Raw genomic sequence first — 21,974 nt, forward strand, 5'->3', positions numbered from 1 at the left:
AAGGGGAATTGAGGGGGAGAGTACTCAAACAGTTGCACGACAATCCCACAGCGGGGCATTTTGGGCAACACAAGACCATGTGGTTGGTGACCAGGGAGTTTTGGTGGCCCAAGGTGAGGGAGGATGTACGGGAGTATGTGAGAAGGTGTGACCAATGCCAGAGAGCCAAAGGAGAAAGGCGGGCACCAGCGGGTTTATTAGAACCGTTACCCACACCAGAAAGACCGTGGGAGGCGGTGTCGATAGATTTTATGACTGATCTGCCCAAATCCCAGGGGAAAACCGCCATACTAGTCGTAGTAGACCAGTTAACTAAGATGGGTCACTTTGTAGCTTGCTCACATACAGTCACGGCGGAAGAGACAGCGAAATTGTTTGTAGAACATATTTTTAGGCTGCATGGCGCCCCCTTGAGGCTGGTGTCCGACAGAGGGAAACAGTTCACGTCCAGATTCTGGAGGAAGCTTATGAGCTTGTTGCACGTAGAGGTCAACTTTTCGACTGCCAGGCACCCTGAGACCAATGGGCAGGCGGAGAGGGCAAACGGTATCCTTCAACAATACCTGAGGTGCTATGTCAATGACAGAGAAAACGATTGGGTCGAAAAGTTGGCACTAGCGGAATTTGCTTACAATAATGCAGAGAATGTGTCCACCGGGATGAGCCCATTTTTGGCTAATTATGGGTGCCACCCCAGGGCGTTTCCAGGGGAAGGAGGAGAGAGATGGAGTGTTCCGGCCGCTGAACTTTTTGTAGAAGAAATGGAAGCGATCCATCGTCAACTCCAACACCACTTAGAAAGGGCCAAAGAAGAATATAAGAGGCAGGCAGACAAGAGCAGAAGGGAAGGTGAAACAATTAGGGTGGGGAGTCGGGTCTGGCTATCAACCCAAGGGTTGCCGTACAAGGGGGGTTGCAAGAAATTGAGACCCAAAAGATTGGGACCATTTGAGGTCATCCAACAGATCAACCCAGTGGCTTTCAGACTCCGGTTACCGAACCACATGAAACTGCACCCAGTATTCCACAGGTCATTACTGTCACCATACCGGGGGGAAGGTGAAGGGGTATCCACACGGGGGCCAGCCATAGAAGAAAGGGAAAGCCGCAACTATGTGGCGGAAATCATCGACTCCAGGTGGAAGGGGAATCAGGTGGAGTATTTGGTCGCGTGGGAAGGGGAACCAGAGTCAGAAAACACCTGGGTGAAGGCAGAGGAGGTCCATGACGAGGTCTTGATCGAAACGTTCCACCAAAGGTTCCCCAGGAAACCTCAGCCAGTAGCGAGGTTCCGAAGGGAGTACTTTGGCACCACCGACGATGAGGAGGAACTGGAGGGATTCAGGGAATCGGAGTTGGAAGGAGGTACCGACTCCGAGGAGGAGGAGTACTTGGAAACCGGGAACAGCAAAAGGTGGAGGGAAGTGTTCGAAACTTCGGAAGATGAGGGAGGTTCCTTCAGGGGTTTTGCTCCCTCGCCTCCCGCAGAGGAGGGGAGGGAAGGGGGTGAAGGGGGCCCTGGAGGGGAGGTGGATGTCAGGGAACTGTCATCTGAGACGAAGGAGGTGAAAGGGCTCATGGAGGGTGAGAGAGACCACTCAGCGGAGGAGGGGACCAGCAGGGGGAGAAGTGGAGTTCCAAGGGAAAGTGAGTCGGAGGGAGAGCTCAGAGATACTTCTAGCGAGAACAGTGGGGGGGTTTCAGGACCTCCCCTAGGAACACCCACTCCTCGGCGGAAACTGTCACGCCGAGAGTCCAGAAGACGTGTTTCCGTTAAGGAGCTTTTATGCTGGAAGAAGTTCCGTAAACGCCCACTGTCCGATTCAACGAGCGATTGATGGAGCCACGCTTAAGGAGCTCCATCACAGACAGAGGTTTGGGAACTTAGCCAAACTCTGAGGGATCAGGATTTTACGCACAAGCAGCTCATCATCCCATCACACTAATGTTGCGTTCTCCCTCCTCCTATTTAACATCTAGTGTTGACTGCTGCAGAGGATGTAGAAGTGATACAGTTACAGTTATACTTTGGTTCTCAAACTCCTTAGTACTTGTACATTTTGGATCCCGAACGCTGAAAACACGGAAGGAAATGTTCCGGTTTTTTAACGTTTTTCGGAAGCCGAACGTCCGATGCGGCTTCCGCTTGAGTGCAGGAAGCTCCTGCAGCCAATCGGAAGCCATGCCTTGGTTTTCAAACTGTTTCGGGAGTCGAACGGACTCCCGGAATGGATTAAGTTCTTTTTTTAAAAAAAATTATATTTTATTAATTTTCCATACATTCAATCCACATTACAATTTCTATTAAATTTTCCATTTTTGACTTCCTTCGGCTTCTCTGCCAATCATCCAAATTCAAACTTCTTTAATTACACATTTCCAAATTTTACTGTTGCCTTTATACGTACCCCCCACTTCTATTTTGCCTTTTTACAATATTTCTTATGCTGTTACAGAGCTTCTCTGAATGCCACTAGCGTTATTGCATTATCACTTATACATTCCCAGTATTCAACTAATTTTCCCCAGTCCTCGATGAACTTTTGATCTCGTAGATATCTGATCTTCCCAGTCAGTTTATCAAGTTCTGCATAGTCCATCAGCTTCATTCTCCACTCCTCCAACGTTGGTATTTGTTCTTGTTTCCATTTCTGGGCCAGTAATATTCTTGCCGCTGTTACTGCATATTGGAAAAGTTTGTGGTCCTTTCTATTTATTTCATTACCAACAATTCCTAAAAGAAAAGCCTCTGGTTTCTTAACAAATGTATATTTCAACATTTTTTTCAGCTCATTATATATCAGCTCCCAGAAGCTTTTCACTTTCTTACATTCCCACCACATATGATAAAATGTACCATCTTTTTCTTTACATTTCCAACACTTCTTACATGTTTTGTACATTTTTGCAAGTTTTACTGGTGTGATATACCATCTGTATATCATTTTCATAACATTTTCCTTTAATGCAGTACATGCAGTAAATTTAATACTTTCATTCCATAGTTTTATCCAGTCGTTAAATTGTATATTATGACCAATATCTCTGGCCCATTTTATCATAACTGACGGAATGGATTAAGTTCTAGAACCAAGGTTCCACTGTATTACTCAGAGGGTTTTGGGTCTGTTAATTTATTTTCACTACATACACTTTGTATACAGTTTTACTGACCAAACCTCCTTGCAGTTTAAAACAGTGGTGTACCATCTAAGGTATAGGATTCAAGCGAAAGAAAGGAATGGGGAGGAGAGAGGGATGTATTAGAAAATGGTGGTATCAATTTTGTCATGTTGTTACATAATGATCTCATGTATGGAGGGGACAGTTCTGGAAAGAAGCCCAATACCCAGCTGAAGCAATGGAGAAGTAATTTCTTCCTCTTCTCCCTCACTGAGGTGGCCCACAAGAACAGCTGCTAACATGTGACAGTTCCGGGAGAAGATAAACTAGTTTGGCTCCATTACTAAGCCAAACTGCCTTGTTGATTTCTGAAGATGGTAAATTAGGCAAGAAGATTGCTTCCACAATCTTCTTACTCTTCTCTGGGCAAGAGCTCAAATTGTGTCAGGAATTCGCCTGGCAACAAGTCATTTATCGTGTAGTTGTTTCTTTGACCCTGGCATCATTTTGCTCGTTATTTTGGCCCTCCCCGTTAGATTGATCAGGATGAGGTTAAGGGGAAAGTACACTGAATAACAGGAAATATGATAATGGGCCGACTCAGGTGATCAGTCTTCAGAGATACAGTCATACCTCATGTTACGTCCGCTTCAGGTTGCGTATTTTCGTCTTGCGTCCCACGGCAACCCGGAAGTACTGGAATGGGTTACTTTCGGGTTTTGTCACTCGCACATGTGCAGAAACACCAAATCACGCTGCACACCTGCACAAACATGGCACTTCGAGTTGTGGGCTTTTCACGTTATGGACGGGCCTCTGGAAAGGATCCCGTCCGTAACACGAGGTACCACTGTGTCTCTGAAGTCACCCCTAGAATATACTTGCATATATATGTGTGTGCATGTGTCTTGTGGCAGATATTTATTATAAGTAATTAGGGGACTAATAAATATCTAATGAGAACCTAATTTGTACCTTTGGTCATAATAGAGCAAAGAAAGAATTTTTATTCCAACTGGAAAAGAGAAGGCCTCTAAGCTTCTCCACCTTAAATACAATATAGTAGAAGATTGTTACACACGGATATCCAATAATAATGAAAAGATTAGTGGATGGGAAAAAGGAGTATGGAGGATGGACTCTATGTGGAGAAAGGTTGAATCAGACTGGAAAATGGTGAGTATTGTACCAAGGAAAGTTATCTTATAAAACTTATTCGTTCTAAGTGTAATCATCTTGAAGCCGCAAGGCTTTTAGTTTGGTTTTTTGCTTCTGTGGATTTTTGTGTGTTCAGCTTGAGTTGGTAAATATTAATGTCCAGCTTCAGTTAAGATTGCCGGATGACCAGAGTAGCTGGGAATAAAAAGCAGTGTGTCTTTCAAGGCAGGATGGTAGAGTTGGCTGAAGATAACAAATATCTGTTCAGATATTAAACCTTAAGTCTGACATTTCCCATTCAAAGGTGGACTGATACAAGAGCTGCCTGTAGAAAAAGAAATCCTGCCTTTCCAGAAAAGTAATTTTTCAGCTTCACAAAAGGGTCTTTACATTATATCTTTTTTCTTCATTGCACATGAGTAGGTAGAATTTCCTAATCCAAAGTGTTACTTCCCCATCTGCAAAGCACCAAAGTATGTCAGTCACCTTGCGTTAATGAAGGTCCTGTCAAGCTCATTTTCATTTCTAAAGAATCTAAATAACAATTGGAACATAAGCTCACAAACTCAAGGAAAGGAGACTGGCAGATTATAATATGAAGAAGAAAACATTTTTAGCATTGGGCATAAACAGCAAATCAATTCCACAATAAAATCAAAATAACGTATGAGAATTCTGCAAAGTATTATTATGTATGTTTCAGTAATGAATTGAGCTATTCATACTTGCTGTTACAAATTCAGTCCAATAATGCTCCAAAATAAGTCCCATTTTGCCTAAACACGCTTGCTAGCTATGTAGTAACTCTCATTGAGCTTAGTGGGATGTACGTTGAATTAGCATACATAGAATTGTCATCAGGTGCATACTTAGAGTCCTTACGTTTTGCTTTACAAGATTGTAGCTTTAACAAATACAAGTTTTTTTAGTGTTTCATGTGTGCATTTTGTTTCTAAATAGGTTTATTTAGCTCGAAAAGAAGGATCTTTATCTGGTTACATCTGCTGGAAGTTTGAATGTGGCTCAGTTGGGCTAAAAATTGACAGCATTTCAGTCAAAACAAGCAGCCAGACATTTCAGAGTGGAAAAGTAAGGTGGATGCTGCGATCTGGCAACACTGTAGTTGATGTAAACGGAGGCAAGTGTGAAATTCCTCATTTTTTGAAAGTGCACTTGCAAGCAAAGCAAGAGCAATTAAAATTAATTTACTCTATTCTTTTAACTATACATTATCTTATACTGTTGATGATGCTTATTCATCATCACAACAGCCATGCAAAGTAAGCCATCGGTTCCATTTTACAGATGTGAGACTGAGTGAGAATAGCTGGCCCAAGGTCACCAGAAAAGTCGCTGGCTGAAATCGAACTTCAGGCGTTTCTTACTTCCAGTACAATCCTGCCCATCTTTCCTCAGAAGTAAACCCTACTGTTCTCAGTGGGGCTTACTCTTAGGCAAGTGGGGGTAATATTGCATCCCAAAGCTGTAATCCTAAACCCACTTACTTGGCAGTGAGCACCATTGAATGCAGTGGGAGCTAAGTTCAATCAAGCATCTATAGGATGCTACTGTTTTTTCTAGATTTTGTGGACTGAAAAAAGGAACGTATACAATTCTGAGCTGCTCTTTGTTGCATATTGGGGAGTGAACCTCCCTTGCTCCACTCTCCCATCAAGGGCTGCATTCCCTCAAATGTGCTCGTGGCCATATCCCAGCAGATCCATCTCCCCACACACACTTCTGTCATTTGCATAGTATTTGCTTTAGTTTCCCCCTCAATGCAAGTTACAGATGCAGGAGCACAATCAGGATCTGGACCCCACGGCAAGGGCCAAACCATTTAAAGCCCCTTTTCCATCTCCAGGGTTCCCAATCTAGACTGGGTCCCTGCCAGCCATTTTGCTGTACTTCTGTTCTGGTTGTGAAGAAGAGACAACCCTCTCGTTGCAGCTAGCTCAGAAGCCAAGAAAAAGACCTCATGGGCCAAACGGAAAACCTGAGATCCACATCCACTGGCCAAAGCTTCCCCTTCCTTGCTTATATAGATGACAGACCTGACAAACAATATAATTTGCTACCCGTTCCATAGAAGCTATTAAGCTGATTTCATCTCGTTACCTGCAAACGGGACTTAGATAAGGCACCCATTATAGACTGACTTGTTCATCTCTTCTGTGGTTTTGGCCCATAGGGTTGCTTGTTTTGGGTCTTTATTACACATGAATCTTGCATTTGGCTGCAAACATTGGATTATTCTGAGGCAGGAGAACTTTTGGTCTCCTGCCATTGGCAAAGCATCATTGAAAGCTGTGGTTGGAACCAGTGCCGTGCGATATATCAATTAAACGGTTTGAAACTGGTGTGAAGACCACATTGCGATAACATTTTTGAGCCTGCAATGTATAGCCAGGGGAGCCCGCCTGCTTGCGCCTTGCTTCCTTTGCAAACGGGCTGCATCCTTCCTTCTTCCTCCCTTCCTCCTGGTCACTTCTCCTGCCCATCCCCTCCCTCCACAGCCCAGCAACTGCAAGGGGCGACAACTGGGAAGGAGCATGCAATACCAGGATCCCACACTCAGAGAAACATCTGTTCAGGGTTTGTTTTCTTTGCAAGTGAAAACTACAAAGGAGGCTGAAGGAGGAACCCAGGAAGAGATATGATAGCAACCGAGGGAGAGAAGGAGCGAGAGGGAGAAAGAGAGTTGAGGGCCACTTGGAAATAAACTTTTTTTGTGTTATGACCAGCTGACTTAAGCAATAGTCTGGCGACAGCTCCTCTTATCTTGCCCAGCTCAGATCGCTAGGTCTGCTGCTTCCCAAAACTCCTTTGTTTCAGTGGGGGGGGGGGGGAGAGAGAGAAGGGCATATTGCAAAATAACAATGAAATAATAACAGCAGAGGCAATCAATCCTTCTAGCAGCTGCCTGCACGACACAAACACCACACCCAACACTCTTTCGCCTCGTCACTCTCCAATGAAGCATGTCTATGAAACCTGTGGAGTCCCATAGGCTCAGATTCCTGACTTGCTCCTGCAGCATCCTTCTCCAGCATTTGTTGCGGGGGAAATATTTTTCTTCTCGCCTGAAAATTTCTCTGGGTCCTTGCAGGGGCAGGGGGTGGTGTTACTGAGGTTTGTGTGTGTGGTATTCAGTGAGAAAGAAGCAAGGAAGGGGCCTGATGGTGGTGGAAGTGGCAGAGATGATGATGTGGCTGGGTGAGGACCAGAAGACATGCACTGATTGCTCTGAATCCATGGCTGGTGGGTATTTTTCGCCTAGTATTATCGCCCCTGGCAGTGGCTAGGCAGGCTGATCCTTCCCAGCGATTTTAAAGCGCCGCCTTCCCAGAGATCACCCCTCATGGTGGCTGGGCCTTGTAGAGGGAGGAGTGGGCATGAGTGGGACTGGGCAATTTCAGGGATCATGATGTATCAGTACATCACAATATTTAGCTGCTGATAAATCACAATGTTAAAACGGCCCTAGCTTGGAACTGCAGCAACTGAATGAACAAATGAGATTTCCCCTTCAGAACCCTTTTTGACCCTCTTCTGCTCTCTGCTTCTGCTCTCTCCCCTCCAAGGATGTATGGGCATTGTTTGGTTTCATATTTCTCTTCACCCCCCCCCCCTAAAATCCTTTGCATGATTGCCCATTAAAGCGGCATGACCGTATTCCTTTAAATGTGCTTGTTTTGCATTTTCTGAATTGCTTTCTGTCCTGGAGACAGTGTAGGCCCATCTAACCCATCTCCACCAATCTGGAATAATTTTTGGCATGATTAAAACAACAACAGAGACACCAATTTCCAGATGTTTACAATGCAAATCAGATGTACATTACATATGACCGTGACCTGGGGACGGAGACCCAAAGAAGAGAAGTCCTAAGTCAGTTTAAATACTAACATTCAATATTTTTTTTTTATAATATTTTTATTTTTTCCATATAAACACAACACAACAAACATAAACATACAAAGACAAAAACAAAACAAAAAACATGTATCATTTCATATCCTAATTTCATATACCTTTCTTCCCCGACTTCCTCATGCCTCCCCTTTCTGTATTCCAAATTCTTATCAATTGTTCAGCAAATCTTCCCTTATTTTAATTTAAATTTAGACTATTCTTCCTTATTCTCCTTGTCTTAACCATTGCTAATAGTAACCAATTACTTTCCAGTCCAACATCATTCTAACTTTCATTAACTTTGTAATATTTCTTTAAATAGTCCTTAAATTTTTTCCATTCTTCTTGCGCTGCTTCTCTTCCCTGGTTTCGGATTCTGCTCGTCATTTCTGCCAAGCCCATGTAGTCTATCACCTTCATCTGCCATTCTTCCAGTGTGGGTAGCTCTTGCGTCTTCCAGTACTTCGCAATAAGTATTCTAGCTGCTGTTGTAGCATACATAAAGAAAGTTATATCCGTCTTTAACACCCCTTGGCCGACAATACCCAAGAGAAAGGCCTCTGGTTTCTTGGGGAAAGTATATTTAAATACCTTTTTAAGTTCATTATAGATCATTTCCCAGAATGCCTTAATCTTCGGGCAAGTCCACCAAAGATGAAAAAATGTACCTTCAGTTTCTTTACATTTCCAACATTTGTTGTCAGGCACATGGTAAATCTTTGCAAGCTTGACTGGGGTTATGTACCACCTATATATCATTTTCATAATGTTTTCTCTTAAGGCATTACATGCCGTAAATTTCATCCCGGTGGTCCACAACTTTTCCCAATCAGCAAACAAAATATTATGACCAATGTCCAATTATGACCAATGTCCTGAGCCCATTTAATCATGACCGATTTAACCGTTTCGTCTTGTGTATTCCATTTCAGCAGTAAATTGTACATTTTGGACAAATTCTTAGTACTGGGTTCTAACAGTTCTAAATACTAACATTCAATAAGCTTGTGTCTTGGGCTATACATTGGAACAGGCATCACAAATCCCTATTTGATTTTAGTATATCTAGGATTTTTCCTGAAGCAGATAAAGCATAAAAAAACCTATGAATAATAAATTCATTTTGACAATGGTCCATACAATTGTCACTAAACAAAAACTAATTTGCAGTGTTTCTTTAACACTATCCTTCTAAAATTAATGTTTTTTATTTGTATTTAATGCATATTGCTTTTTTAACAAAAACTTTTTTTGTCTTTCCCTTCTTTGTAGATAAAAGTCTTCATTCTTATCCCGGTATTTCCAACGTAACAGATGTTATCTTGGAAGCTGAACTAAGTGGAGGGGATGGTGATATTGCATGGCAACACACACAGCTGTTTAGGCAAAGTTTAAATGAGGCCGAGGATTGTTTTGAGATCATTTTAAAATTCAGTGATCTTTGAATATCTAGATAGATATTTACAGAAGACATCTGTATCAAGCAAGGACTTCTGGCACAAAATATATAAGAAATATATGAACTACGTGAAGACGTCTTGTCTAAAACATTGTATCTTTCTTATGACTGTTGAGAAGAAACAAATTTTGTTAATGTAAAAAATAAATCCTTGAAAACTAGCACCAAATAGTTACATATCAAAGGGAAAAGATGCATCACTTTGCATTTAAAAGGCAAGAGAAATTAAGTCTGCAATTCTGTGCACATTTACTTGAAAGTAAACTCCATTGAACAAAGTAGGAGTTACCTCTGAGTAAACATGCATACTCTTAGGTTGCATATAATTGAAAATTAATATTTTCTTATGTTCAATCTATACTGAAAGGTGGTTGTTGTTTTTTTTATTACAACTGAATGAAGATTTTAGCTTCTTTCAACTTTGGATTTTGGAATTTGTTAAAAATGCCTCATGTTGTTTTATGTCATCTGTTTGCTCATAATTTTATAATAGACAATTTATTGCATTCCTAATATTGAAGTAAGATTATGGAACTGCAGAATGATTACTAGCGCCTGATATAATTTTTGCTTGAATTTATTAGGCTTTCGGAATTGAAACTTTGTAGACAAAAGAGCTAATTTTGATGACTGTTAAGTCCTCCTTAAATCTCCCCAGATGAAATTTTATATATATATAGATATACTAGAACTAAATATTTTGGAGCTTGGTTGGAAAAAATAAAGGTATCGTGTCCCTGAAATCCTGTTCTGGCCTCTGATTTTAAAAGATACATTAGGTTACCTCAAAGGATGGAGTTTTGATAAATAAAAAACATCTTTTTGCATACCTTGTACTGTATAAATTTGGATTTACCCAGTTTTTGTAAAGCTGCTACTTCTGTTACGTTGCTTGTAGTCACTCAAGAAATGCTGTCTTGGGTCAGCTTGAGACATGACAATCTAGGCCCCCATGTATGTATGTACCAAAATGCCTATAAAATTAATTGAGTGCAGAAGCACTTCATGTCAAGAGATGAAGATGTTCCAAGCAAATCTAGGAATTCACATATGTCTGGCTCTCCACTGAAGTTATTGCAAAAACTTTTGGGAGGGCTCCATGCCTGTCACAGATCACTGGATGCTTATACTGGCTTTTTTAAAAAAGTGTTATGCCACAATATTAACTGGCTGTTGTTTTAGTGCCAATCCAACAGAAATGAATGGGGGTTGCATCAGAGCAGGGTTTGGTGCAAGGTGCACTAAGATTGCTAAATTCACTGTTTTACTATTAGCTTCCTTCCTTAAGTTGTTGCAGGAAGCTTTGTTCTTGCATACTTGCTGCTGTAGATGAAATGGCCCTGGTCCAAGTCTCATTGGACTCGTGACTCATTTATCTGTTGATTTCAAAGAGACTTAAGCATAGCTAAATTCAGAGTCTCTGCTTTTTAAGATGCTATCTAGGCAGAGACATCACCTTGCCAACAAAGGTCTGTATAGTTAAAGCTATGGTTTTCCCAGTAGTGATGTATGGAAGTGAGAGCTGGGCCATAAAGAAGGCTGATCGCCGAAGAATTGATGCTTTTGAATTATGGTGCTGGAGGAGACTCTTGAGAGTCCCATGGACTGCAAGAAGATAAAACCTATCCATTCTTAAGGAAATCAGCCCTGAGTGCTCACTGGAAGGACAGATCCTGAAGCTGAGACTCCAATATTTTGGCCACCTCATGGGAAGAAAAGACTCCCTGGAAAAGACCCTGATGTTGGGAAAGATGGAGGGCACAAGGAGAAGGGGACGACAGAGGACGAGATGGTTGGACAGTGTTCTCGAAGCTACCAACATGAGTTTGACCAAACTGCGGGAGGCAGTGGAAGACAGGAGTGCCTGGCGTGCTCTGGTCCATGGGGTCACGAAGAGTCGGACATATAGTGTCATATAGTGAAGTTGTCATATAGTGAAGAATAACAACCCTCTGGCTTTGGTACCTTGCAGACTAACACATTTATTGTGGCATGAGTTTGTGCAGGTTATAGATTATCAGATGAATAAACTGACTGGTAAACTTGGTTAGAGTTAGGTTCAGTGAAGGAGCAGGATTGTAAAAAAAAAAAAAAAAGAATACCAGTAATATGCTAAAGTTTCTGAGAGGATCGCCATGTTAGTCTGTTGCAGCCAAAATGAGAGAGTTTTGTCCTCAGACCCAGTCCTAAAATCAAGGTGAATAGTACCAGCTGGGCCAAAGCATTTCAAAATCGCACCTAATACTGTATGAGATAAAATCAATGCTTTAATGCTATATATGGGGTGTAGTTTCTTTTCAAAAGTGTCAGCCATGCAAATCAAGTGAACTCGTTATTCAGCAGCTTAGTAGTCTAAACTACTCTGAACAATATTTGTCAAAGTATGTTAATTCTTGGAGACTGGAATGTTCAGCCACTGAAGGATAGCCAACATGGTGCCCTCAAAATGTTGTTGGACTCCTACTCCCATCAGCTCCAGCCATCATGGCCACTGGTAAAGGATGATGGGAATTGTAGTCCATCAACTAGCCACCTCCATTGTAAAACACTTTCTTAGCTTATCTGTAGGAAGGCCCCCAGCCTCCATTGATGATATCGGTTTCCATAGACTAGGAAACTACCTAGACTCATAAAAGCTTAGGCTAAAACCAGCAGCTCGTTCTGCAGCACATTTAATGTCCTATATTCCATTTATATAAGAAATGTGGCTTTTCTTTTCCATCAGATGGGAAGCAGAGCTATTCCATCCACTCTGCTGAGAGATTAGCTCATTTTTTGCTGCTTTTCTCCCTGAACTGTTGAGACCCAGCTGATCGCTTTAAGAACTTTGCAACATTCAGAGCTGGTACCTGGGCTTGCTTTTGCCTTGTGTGTCTTGTGTTGTAGATTTTAAACCTGCTCTGGGAGCCTCATTGGCTGAAGTATAGCATAAAAATACTTTCAGTAAATAAACGAATGGTGTTGTGCATAACCATAAAGGTTTATTATATGAATTGAGAACAGCAGGAACATATGTCTGAAAGCTGTAATACTGGTTTGACAATGGTGGAACATAATTGTGTGCCTTGGGAAACACAATATTGCCACAGCCTGAATTGAGAGTCTCATGAATGCATAAGCATGTCTCATCATATTCTTCCCATGACCTGACATGCATGGCTGTCTAGTCCTGTAGGGTGATAGACCATTATTTCTGCATTTTCTGCAGGCTCTGATGATGATCTGGAAAATAAGATAAACCCATACAATAAATGCATAGCAAGTTAAAAATTAAAAACAAAGGTCAGTAACCCATTTTGGGGGAGTGCACTCTTAATTGCCTGCATAGGCCTGGCTGAATAGAAAAGTTTTCAGCAGGCATGTAAAAGTTGGCACAGAAGGCACTTGCTAAATCTCTGTTGGTTGAGTATTCCACAGGACTGGGCTGATGACATCAAAGGCTCGGTTTCTTCTTGTCAAAGGAGGCTTGCCAGCTCTAAACAGCCAGTGATGCTCCTGTAGATAAACTCAGTGATCAAGCTGGGATATAAGTGTTCAGGTAATCCCTGAGCTACCCTACATCTAACTTGCTTTATAAATGAATACAAGAACTTTGAACCTGGCTTGGGCAAGGTAGGGCAGGCAGTACTGCTGTTTTACCAATGGTATCACATTTTCTCAACTAGACCTTCTGAACCAGAGGCAAAAGCTGCCAAGTTACTGCTTCATAGAAGAGCAGGATATAAAATGTTTCTATATATGTTTATGTTTTCAACACATAAACATTTGTAGTGCCTTATGCAGATCCTTATTTGTAGTAATTTCAGAGTACGGGGATATGGAAAGGTTATATATGTGTATATCAGGGAATTTTAATAAATACTGGCTGGTTGCCAATCTGTCTTGGGAGAAATGTGCTTGAATTAGTTATGTCTGCATATGTCTGGGTGCTCTTGGATGAAGTTGATCTGATTTCAGTCTGTATTCAGGTGTGACTTTGGCACTTCACAAATAATCTGCAATGGATGAAAGATGCCAGGAGAACAAATCCCTTTTCTCCCGGCCTTTGGCTAATTAAACAGTCTATGGCCTTTTAAACTGGTGGCAGACAGTATTGTTTTGTTTGTTATTATGTTCTGTATTTTTGTGTTTTTATACTGTAAACCGCCCTGTGATCTTTGGATGAAGGGAAGTGTATGTATTTAATAAGTAAAATAAATACATAAAACAGAGGAGTGTGGTCTTGTGGCTTCTCATAGACCTCTCATTAGCTTGTTTTGATTCTTCTAAAAATGTAATCCTTGTGGATGATCTTTCTAGGATGGAGATAGGAGGTACTGTTGTGCAGTGGTTCTGCTTCTTCCTGGTGGGCAGATTCCAGAAGACTGAGGGAATTGTGGTTTGGTGCTATGGCACTTGTGCTTTGAAACCTCAAGTTTTTATCTTACATAAACATTTACACGAAACCTCTGGATGAAACTGTCTGGAGAATGGGAATGAGATGTGAACAATATGCTAATGACTCCCAACTATATTTTCTTTATACCTGAATCAGACATGACAGCTTGGAATCAGTAATGGCTAGATGAGAAATAATAAACTGAAGCTTAATCCACATAACATGGAGCTGCTGTTAGCTGGTTCTGGAAAGGCCTTTGGTTTGCTTGGGATGTATTTGTGCACAAAAGGCCTTTCTGTAACAGATGCAGCTCTTCCTAGACAAAACATAGTTGTGCCACAGTTATCCATGTTCTTGTAACATCCTGACTTAGTTTAAGATTCAGCAGACTGCCCTTGAGAAAAATGGCACAAAACCAGGAAAGTACCACTGAAAGGGCAGGGGGAAGAAAAGGATAAACTGAAGGTGTTTGATGAAATATTTATCTCAGATTCGTATGGCATAGCTCATTTAGTATAGCATGAGATTCTTAATCCCAGGGTCATAGATAAATGATATAAGGAGGGAGCTACAGCCCAAGATAGGAAAAGAGGTACTAAGGAAACACCTAGCTATTTTAAATTTCCAGAGCCTGATGAGCTGCATCCAAGGGTACTAAAGGAGCTTCTGGGTGTAATTTCAGAGCCTTTGAGAATTGTTGGAGAGAGAACAAGTGAGGTCCCTACAGACTGGAGGCGGACAAATGTCCCCATCTTCAAAAAGGGGGGAAAGGAAGACCCAGGTAACTATCAACCGGTGAGCTTGACATTGATACCATTAATCCTAGAACACATAATTCAACAGTTGGTCTGTGAGCATTTGGAAAAGGATGCTGTGATTACTAAGATCCACCATGGTTCTCAAAACCAAGTCATGCCTTACCAATCTGATTTCTTTTTTTGATGGAATTACAAACTTGGTGGATCAGGGAAATGCTGTGGACATAGTGTATCTTGATTTCAGTAAGGCTTTTGACAAAGTCCTCCATTTATTCTTGTGAGGAAGCTGATAAAATGTGGGTTGAACAAGGTAACTGTTAGGTGGATTCATAGCTGGTTGACTGACCGAACCCAAAGAGTAACTCATTAATGGTTCCTCATCATCTTAGAAAAAAAGCGAGAAGTGGGATGCCGTAGGTTCCATCCTGGGCCCGTTGTTATTCAACATCTTTATAAATGACTTGGATGAAGAAATTGACAGGATGCTCATCAAATTTGCTAACGGTACCAAACTGGGAGGGGTAGCTAATGCTGCAGAAGACAGAATCAGAATTCAAAATGAACTTAACAGATTGGAGAACTGGGCGCAAGCAAACAAAATGAATTTCAATATGGACAAATTTAAGGTTCTGCACTTATGCAGGAAGAGCCAGCTGCACAAATATAGGATGGGGGACACCTGGGTTACTAGCAGTACATGTGAAAAGGATCTAGGGGTCTTGGTGGACCACAAGCTTAGCATGTGTCAACAGTGTGATGCAGCACCAAAGAAAGCTAATGCTATTGTGGGCTGCATCAAGAGAAGTATAGTGTCCAAGGGAAGTAACAGGACCACTCTGTTCCACTCCTGGAACACGATGTCCAATTCTGGGCACCACAATTTAAGAAGGATGTTGAACCTGGAATGTGTGCAGAGTAACCAAGATGATCAAGGGTCTGGAAACTAAGCCTTACGAGCAGCGCTTGAAGGAGCTGGGCATGTTTAGCCTGGAAAAGAGCAGACTGAGAGGAGATATGATAACCATCTTCAAATATCTTTAGGGCTGCCATATGGAAGAGGTAGCATGCTTGTTTTCTCCTGCTCTGGAGGGAGGATTAGGAGATTCGAACCAATGGCTTCAAGAAAGGAGATTCCAGCTAAACATTCGGAAAAAATCTTTCTGACAGTAAAAGCTGTTCAGCAGTGGAATAGACTCCCACGAGAGGTGGCGGAGTCTCCTTCCTTGGAGGTTTGAAGCAGAGGTCATCTGTCATAGATGCTTTAGCATCTGCATTGCGGGGGGGGGGTAGACTTGATGACCCTCGTGATCCCTTTCCAACTCTACAATTCTCTGATTTATCGTGTTTGGGAACAGTCCTTCCTCACGGGCATGTTTTGAAGAGCTGCTCCCAAGTGCACAAACCCATGTAGGAACAGGAATCGCTATACACGTGTCTCCCTATGCGTGTTTACGCGGGTCCCATTGGGTCCAGTAGTACTTAAAGCGCTTAGCTTAGTTCAGTTGGTCTAGGCGGGCGGTTAGGCTTTGTCCCTGACCTGGACCGGTACCCCCGGAGCTGAAGGGAGCAGCTACCAGGCACCAGTGGCTCTCCCGTGCTTTTTTTTTTACCTCAGCGCCATGGCCTCGCGGCTCGCCTCACCACAATTGGGGAAGTACAAGCGATTGCAGGCGTCTTCTTGCCGCACGCGGTGACGTAGGCACGCCCGTTTGACGGGGGCTTTTTCTTTTTAAACGATTGGCCGAAAATGAGACTTGCGCGGCACTAATTGGCTGACAGGGAAGGGAAGGGCGGAACCGGGAGCGCTCGGTGGCTGCGGTGGTTCATGCTGGACGGCGGTGGGGCGGGGGGAGGGGCAGCGCAGTTATTGTCTGAGGCTTTGGGGCCTCGGCGCTTGCAGGGAGCCTCTGGCGGTTAGGCCGGGCGGCCTTTTAATTCTGCCCCGAGCCCTCCTCCGCGGGTCCTTCCTTCCCAATTCGAAGCCGAGCGGGTTCATCAGCTGCCCGTGTGGACGAGGTCCTCAAGCCGGGTCTCGTCTACGCTGCCGCCGCCCAACATTTCCGCCGAGAACAGCGCCGGAAAAGGAGCTCTTTTTAAAAAAGACATATTCTGGTCCCTCACGGGCCGGGTGTGTTTGTGTGTGAGGTGTTTTTTTTTTTGTCACCCTTCTACACACACACACTCCGTCCTTCAGACGGCCGGCCGTTATTTATCTATCTATTTTAGATAAGCTCAAACGTGAAATAAAGCGTCCGTGGCCCTCAGCTCCAGCTATAGAGACAGGAAAGGGCGGGGGGGGGTTGGTACTACGCGCGTGGCCGTGGGCGCGCGCGTGCGCGCTGGACGTTTGACGGGAGGAGGGACAAGGGAGGAGAGCCTGCGGTGTGAGTGTTCGCGCGGCCGGGCGGGCGCGCGGCCCACAAAGCGAAAGAGTGTGTGTGTGTGTGTGTGTGTGAGAGAGAGAGAGAGAGAGAGAGCGGGAGAAGAAAAAAAAAGGGGGGGATTGTTCGTTGTGTGGATGCGCGCGCGCGCATTAGCGTGAGGGCAACCTTGGGGGCCCGTCGGACTGCGCGTGCGTGCGTGTGTGTGTGTGTGAGGGCGCGCGGGCGCGCGCGCTGGGTGGGAAAAGGATCTTTCTCTGTGTGGGAAGGAACACCCCCCCACCCCCCATACACACACGCCGCCCGCCCCCTCCCAAATCTGCGGTGCATGAGAGAAGCGTGTGTGTGCGTGCGCGCGCCTGCAGCCCTGTGCCGGCCGCGGGTGGCTTCCCTCTCCCCTCCCCCCACTTTTCTTTTTGGGGAAAAAAAAGGCTTTTGTAGATATATATATATTTATAATTATTTATACTGAGGTGAGGGCCAAGAAATGGCAAAATCAGGAGGAGGTGGTGGTGGAGGAGGAGGTGGAGGCGGCGGCGGCGGAGGAGGAGGTGGAGGAGGAGGCGGCGGCAGCGGGGGTTTAACCTGGGTGGTAAGTTGCCTTGGCATTTTCTTTCGATTTCTCTTCCCTTCTCGGCGGTGTTGCTTTCTTTTTAACAGGCTTGGCTGGAAATGGGAGGCGGAAGGCCTCGGGGAAAATAATGGAGGAGCGGCGAAGATGCTTGCAGGGATGGAGAATGGGGATGCAGAGAGAAAGGGAGAAGGGGGAGGACTAGGCTGCTTCCAGGGTGGAAAGTACAGGGTTGGGTGTTTGCTGATTCTGGCGAGGGAATGGGAGCCCTTGACTTTGGTGCTATGGGACCTTCACTTGCTGTCTTTTTTTGGGGTGGGTGTGTGGCCTGCCAGGGGTTCGCAGAGTTAAAGGGGGGGTATGTGGCACCCACTTGTGTTGCTGACTCTTACTCTGTGTGCTTCTTGAGTACAAGCTATAGATCACATGGCTATTTTGTTTCTGTTGATCAGTTGATACGAGAGGGGTCTCCCCACTCCGCAATTCCTGCAGAGTGGAAACGTTGAAACAGTTTTTAAGGCCTCTTAGATTTGTTTCACGTCTAGCCAAAGCATTGAACTAGCAGGCTGAAAGTGAACCGTCTCTCCAGCTGGGCCACTGCAGAATTCACACCTGAACTAGTAATAAGGATTTGGGATTTATCAGTTTTCTGAAAACTGGGGACCTTATGTGCAAGTACCTTTAGCTCCATCCCTTCACAAAATAGGTAAATTATGAGAGGATAAGCTTTTGGATCTTGATATAAAAATACAGTGAGTATTCTGGTGGGGAAAATATAGTGGGAAAGGGAGAGTTAAGTGGTCATGAAGCCATACGATGGGTTTTAAGATTATAGGTTGTGATATGCTGTTTCTGGCCCAGTTGAAAGAAATCCCATTTGGAAAGACCCCAGGAGGGAGGCGATAACTGAATGGATACAGTTCCCCAATCAGTCATTTACTTCTATTTCTCTTGTTCAGCAGAGAGTTCAAACCAGGGTCACTTCCTTAATGTAACTGGCAAGAAAAGGCAACACAGCACAATGGTGTAAAGGAGCAGTTTTCTTCAAGACGGGCTTGCTGCTACTCTAGAGCTTCATGTAGTAATACAATGTTACTACCCTAACTTCATTAGGACTGTTGCTTTGAAAACAAAAATATTTCCATTCCACTTTTAAGTCAGGTGTCCTGTAAAGGAAAGACAATGTTGCTATTCTTTATAAATTGAAAAGTGGCAAATTCTATGTGTGTCCCAGAATGCCTATTTTTAGGTACATAGTGGCAGCCACGCTTTAAAAATAAGGCACCAGGCAACTTGTGGAATATTGCAATCCTTGCTGACAAGTAGGCTATGTTTCTATAACCAGGAGGGCAAACTATTCCTTGTTCTTGTGTTGTACTTGCTGGAGGAACAGTTGACATGTGCAAACAGCAGAACTGATATTAATGTAAATGTCCCAGTTTGCTTTGTCAAGCAGTAGACTGGACTGTATGAGTGGATTTGTGAGCAGGGATGGTCTTCACCTTGGTGCTTCATATAGCAGTGGTACCCACCTTCTGATGAGCAGATTGACTTGATGATAGATATGCCTACTTGCCATTTGAAACAGTTAGTCGATCTCATAGATCTATCAGATGCACTTGCAGGTGCATGTATGCAGCCAGTGGAAAGTTTTGAGGGAATGTCATTCTTAAGTGCTTTCTAGTCTTGCTTCTTTAATAAATTAACTTTGAAAGTGGAGCTGTAATAAGGGTCACTATTTGGGATGATGTATTAACTCACCTAGCTTTTAAAAAAATATGTCCAGAAATGCAAATTGAGCAAAACGTTTAGTATGGACACAATGGCATTAGTGTTCCAGCTAAAGTCCCAACTATCTTTGAACTTGCACTTTGAATTTAGTAGTTGAGGGCTGGGATTATTTCATTTGTGATGCATGAGCACTAAATCGTTTTCCTAAAAAGTATTGCTATTTGTGTGTATTGTGTGTATAGTTGTAATTGTCTGCTACTTCCATAGTCCTTGTTCTTTCAGCTTTCAAAGTGATCTATCATTGCTTTACAATATTTGTATTAAAATTGTGATTCTACATAGATAAAAATTGGCAAGGCCTCAAACACTAGACATTGTGAGCTCTCTGCTAAAGGAAGAATTCATGTTCAAAGGTGTCTTTGACAGATTATTACTATTTATTGTGACTACATTTCAGAGTTAAACTAGTATATGCGTCCTTGGCATGGAATTTCTTATGGATAACACCATTAAACAGTGGAGTTAGGATCCTTAAATAGAACTCCCCCGCCCCCAATTGTGTATACCCGTTAAATATTTTTTGATATTAGTGTAATAACTTAATTACTTTTTTTAAAAAAACAAGTTATACACTCAAAACTTTTCTGAATAAATTGTGGAAGTTGAGTAAACTATTTATTTTCAATAAATATTAAAGTTAAAACTGGAAATGATTCACAGTGATTTTCCCCATTGTGAGTACTGGATGTAATGATCTATATCTCCAAGGGGAGGTATCTGCTCTAATCTATTTTGTATCTTTGCCAAGGGGGTTACAGTTTACAGCATATTAAAGAAGTTGAGGAGACTATATCTGTAAAAGGAATATACAGACCTTAAGTACATTAACTTTACGTACATAAACATTAGCTTTTCTAGCAAAACTTTTTTGTCATATCAAAAACCCCTTAAGCAAGGAGATTGGTACACAACTAGAGCTTTTATTGTGCTTCCTGCGCAAGACCTCATTTTCTGCACTCTCACATTGAATGTTTCTGCACATCATGCCAGTAATACATCTTGGAATAGCACATTCCTAGAATACAGAACCAGAGCAAATACACATATAGTCATGGTAGATTTGATCCATGCAGCCTCTTATAGAAGGGAAAGAAAAAAAGAAATGTAAATGAAATATTAAGACTTCATCCATTTTTGCTCAGAGTTTAAAAGAAAGAAATAATTGGCTTGTATGTATGTATGTAGCACTAAAACTTGGCTTAGTTCTATGTCTGAGCCTTGACTTGTATGCTCCCCTCCCACATGGCCTGATGGAATTCTATACAAGTTTTACTTTCCACAAATCCTGGCTTGTTAATGTAGCAGCCAAATAGGCAACGATTTAAAACAAATTTTGATTTATCAAGCCAGCTTCATGACTGGTTTGAAATTGTTTTGTTTAGAAACCTATCAGTATTTATTTTAAACCATGATACTTAGTTCAGATACCTAAAAGCCAGGTTGCATGGAAACTTAAAGTAAACACTATAAAAATCTCATGGGGTGTGCATGTGTCTTCAGGCTTTTTCCAGCTCATGCACATAGCACTACATCATGGGTTAGTGTTACATGTCTACTATCCATCTATCCATCTTTTGCTGGCCATACATTTGCTTGCTTGAAATCACACTGACATTCGAAAAGCTTGTATCTATTTCTATGCTCAAGTGACACATACAAACAATACAGCTGACATGCAGACCAAGTCCAAAACTGCATTTAATTTATGAAGCGGTGGAACAAATGCAGCCTTAATTCCCAGAGCTACTGGCAGCTGAAGATGGACTAATACTTTCTTCTTGCAAGCATATATAACAGGTGACATCTGTGCCCAAAGAGATGTATAGGGCTGCAAATATTTAAATGTTTCCATCTGTGATTAGTTGTTGATCAAGGAGATAATACAGAGAATGTGTAACTGTTAAAGCTGAGAACCTGATCTGGACCATCTGTTCCATAGTTTTGTAAAATAATGTGGTTCGTGTGTACGTTAAGGAACATCACTTTAAGATATTACAAGACAGCTTCTCTTCTGATGGAGTTGTAAAGTGTTTGAATCATGAACATCAGAATATTTTATACCCTATGTACTTATGACCTTAAAGAAATCTCATTTTGCTAGGAACTAATAAAAGGTGGTTTCTTTAAAGGTAATGATAAGTGTCTCATAATTTGGGAACAAACCAACTATTCTTTCAACTTATGAGTAGAAGCCTTTACTGTCCTCACGCCAATTTAACACATTTACATCTTGGATCTATGTATGCTGACTTAGGAGTAAGTTCCAAGTCATAGGATTGCAACCTTAGTCTTTGTGAATTAAAACGCAACATTACCATTAGTACTGTACTCATTGGTTTGGTATGTTTTTTTAAAGTGCTATTTTGGTGTTCTCGGACAATGAGAAGTAGGGAAAGTGAGGCAGCAGTTGTAGTTCATTTAAAAAAAATTAAACCTCATA

The 21,974-nt window shown here is 42.4% G+C and overlaps 2 protein-coding genes and 1 long non-coding RNA gene across 14 annotated transcripts in view; 2 read left to right on the forward strand and 1 right to left on the reverse strand.

The window, feature by feature from the left end:
* Positions 1-10,398, forward strand: part of NGLY1 (N-glycanase 1) — a 34,233-nt gene extending 23,835 nt beyond the window's left edge. The window contains exons 9-11 of the mRNA XM_083578107.1: positions 4,114-4,299; positions 5,242-5,419; positions 9,469-10,398. Of these exons, the coding sequence (XP_083434233.1) occupies positions 4,114-4,299; positions 5,242-5,419; positions 9,469-9,641 (537 nt within the window). The 3' untranslated portion in view covers positions 9,642-10,398. The remainder of the gene's footprint in view (positions 1-4,113; positions 4,300-5,241; positions 5,420-9,468) is intronic.
* A 2,230-nt stretch (positions 10,399-12,628) lies between these two features.
* Positions 12,629-16,538, reverse strand: LOC310745578. The gene is made up of 2 exons (XR_014540169.1): positions 16,402-16,538; positions 12,629-12,877 (listed from the first exon to the last, which is right to left on the reverse strand). It is a non-coding gene; the product is annotated as an uncharacterized lncRNA (long non-coding RNA).
* The window catches only part of TOP2B (DNA topoisomerase II beta), a 48,278-nt gene continuing 40,903 nt past the window's right edge, over positions 14,600-21,974 (forward strand). For 8 of the 12 annotated variants that reach the window (XM_083577544.1, XM_083577551.1, XM_083577549.1 and 5 more), the window contains exon 1: positions 17,175-17,764. In XM_083577544.1, the coding sequence (XP_083433670.1) occupies positions 17,660-17,764 (105 nt within the window). In that variant the 5' untranslated portion in view covers positions 17,175-17,659. Of the gene's footprint in view, positions 14,829-17,117; positions 17,765-21,974 lie in introns of those variants that run through there. The other 4 variants (XM_083577547.1, XM_083577545.1, XM_083577555.1 and 1 more) reach the window with 4 other exon arrangements.

The sequence above is a fragment of the Podarcis filfolensis genome, assembly GCF_964270895.1.
Source record: "Podarcis filfolensis genome assembly, chromosome: 12".
Lineage (NCBI taxonomy): Eukaryota > Metazoa > Chordata > Lepidosauria > Squamata > Lacertidae > Podarcis > Podarcis filfolensis.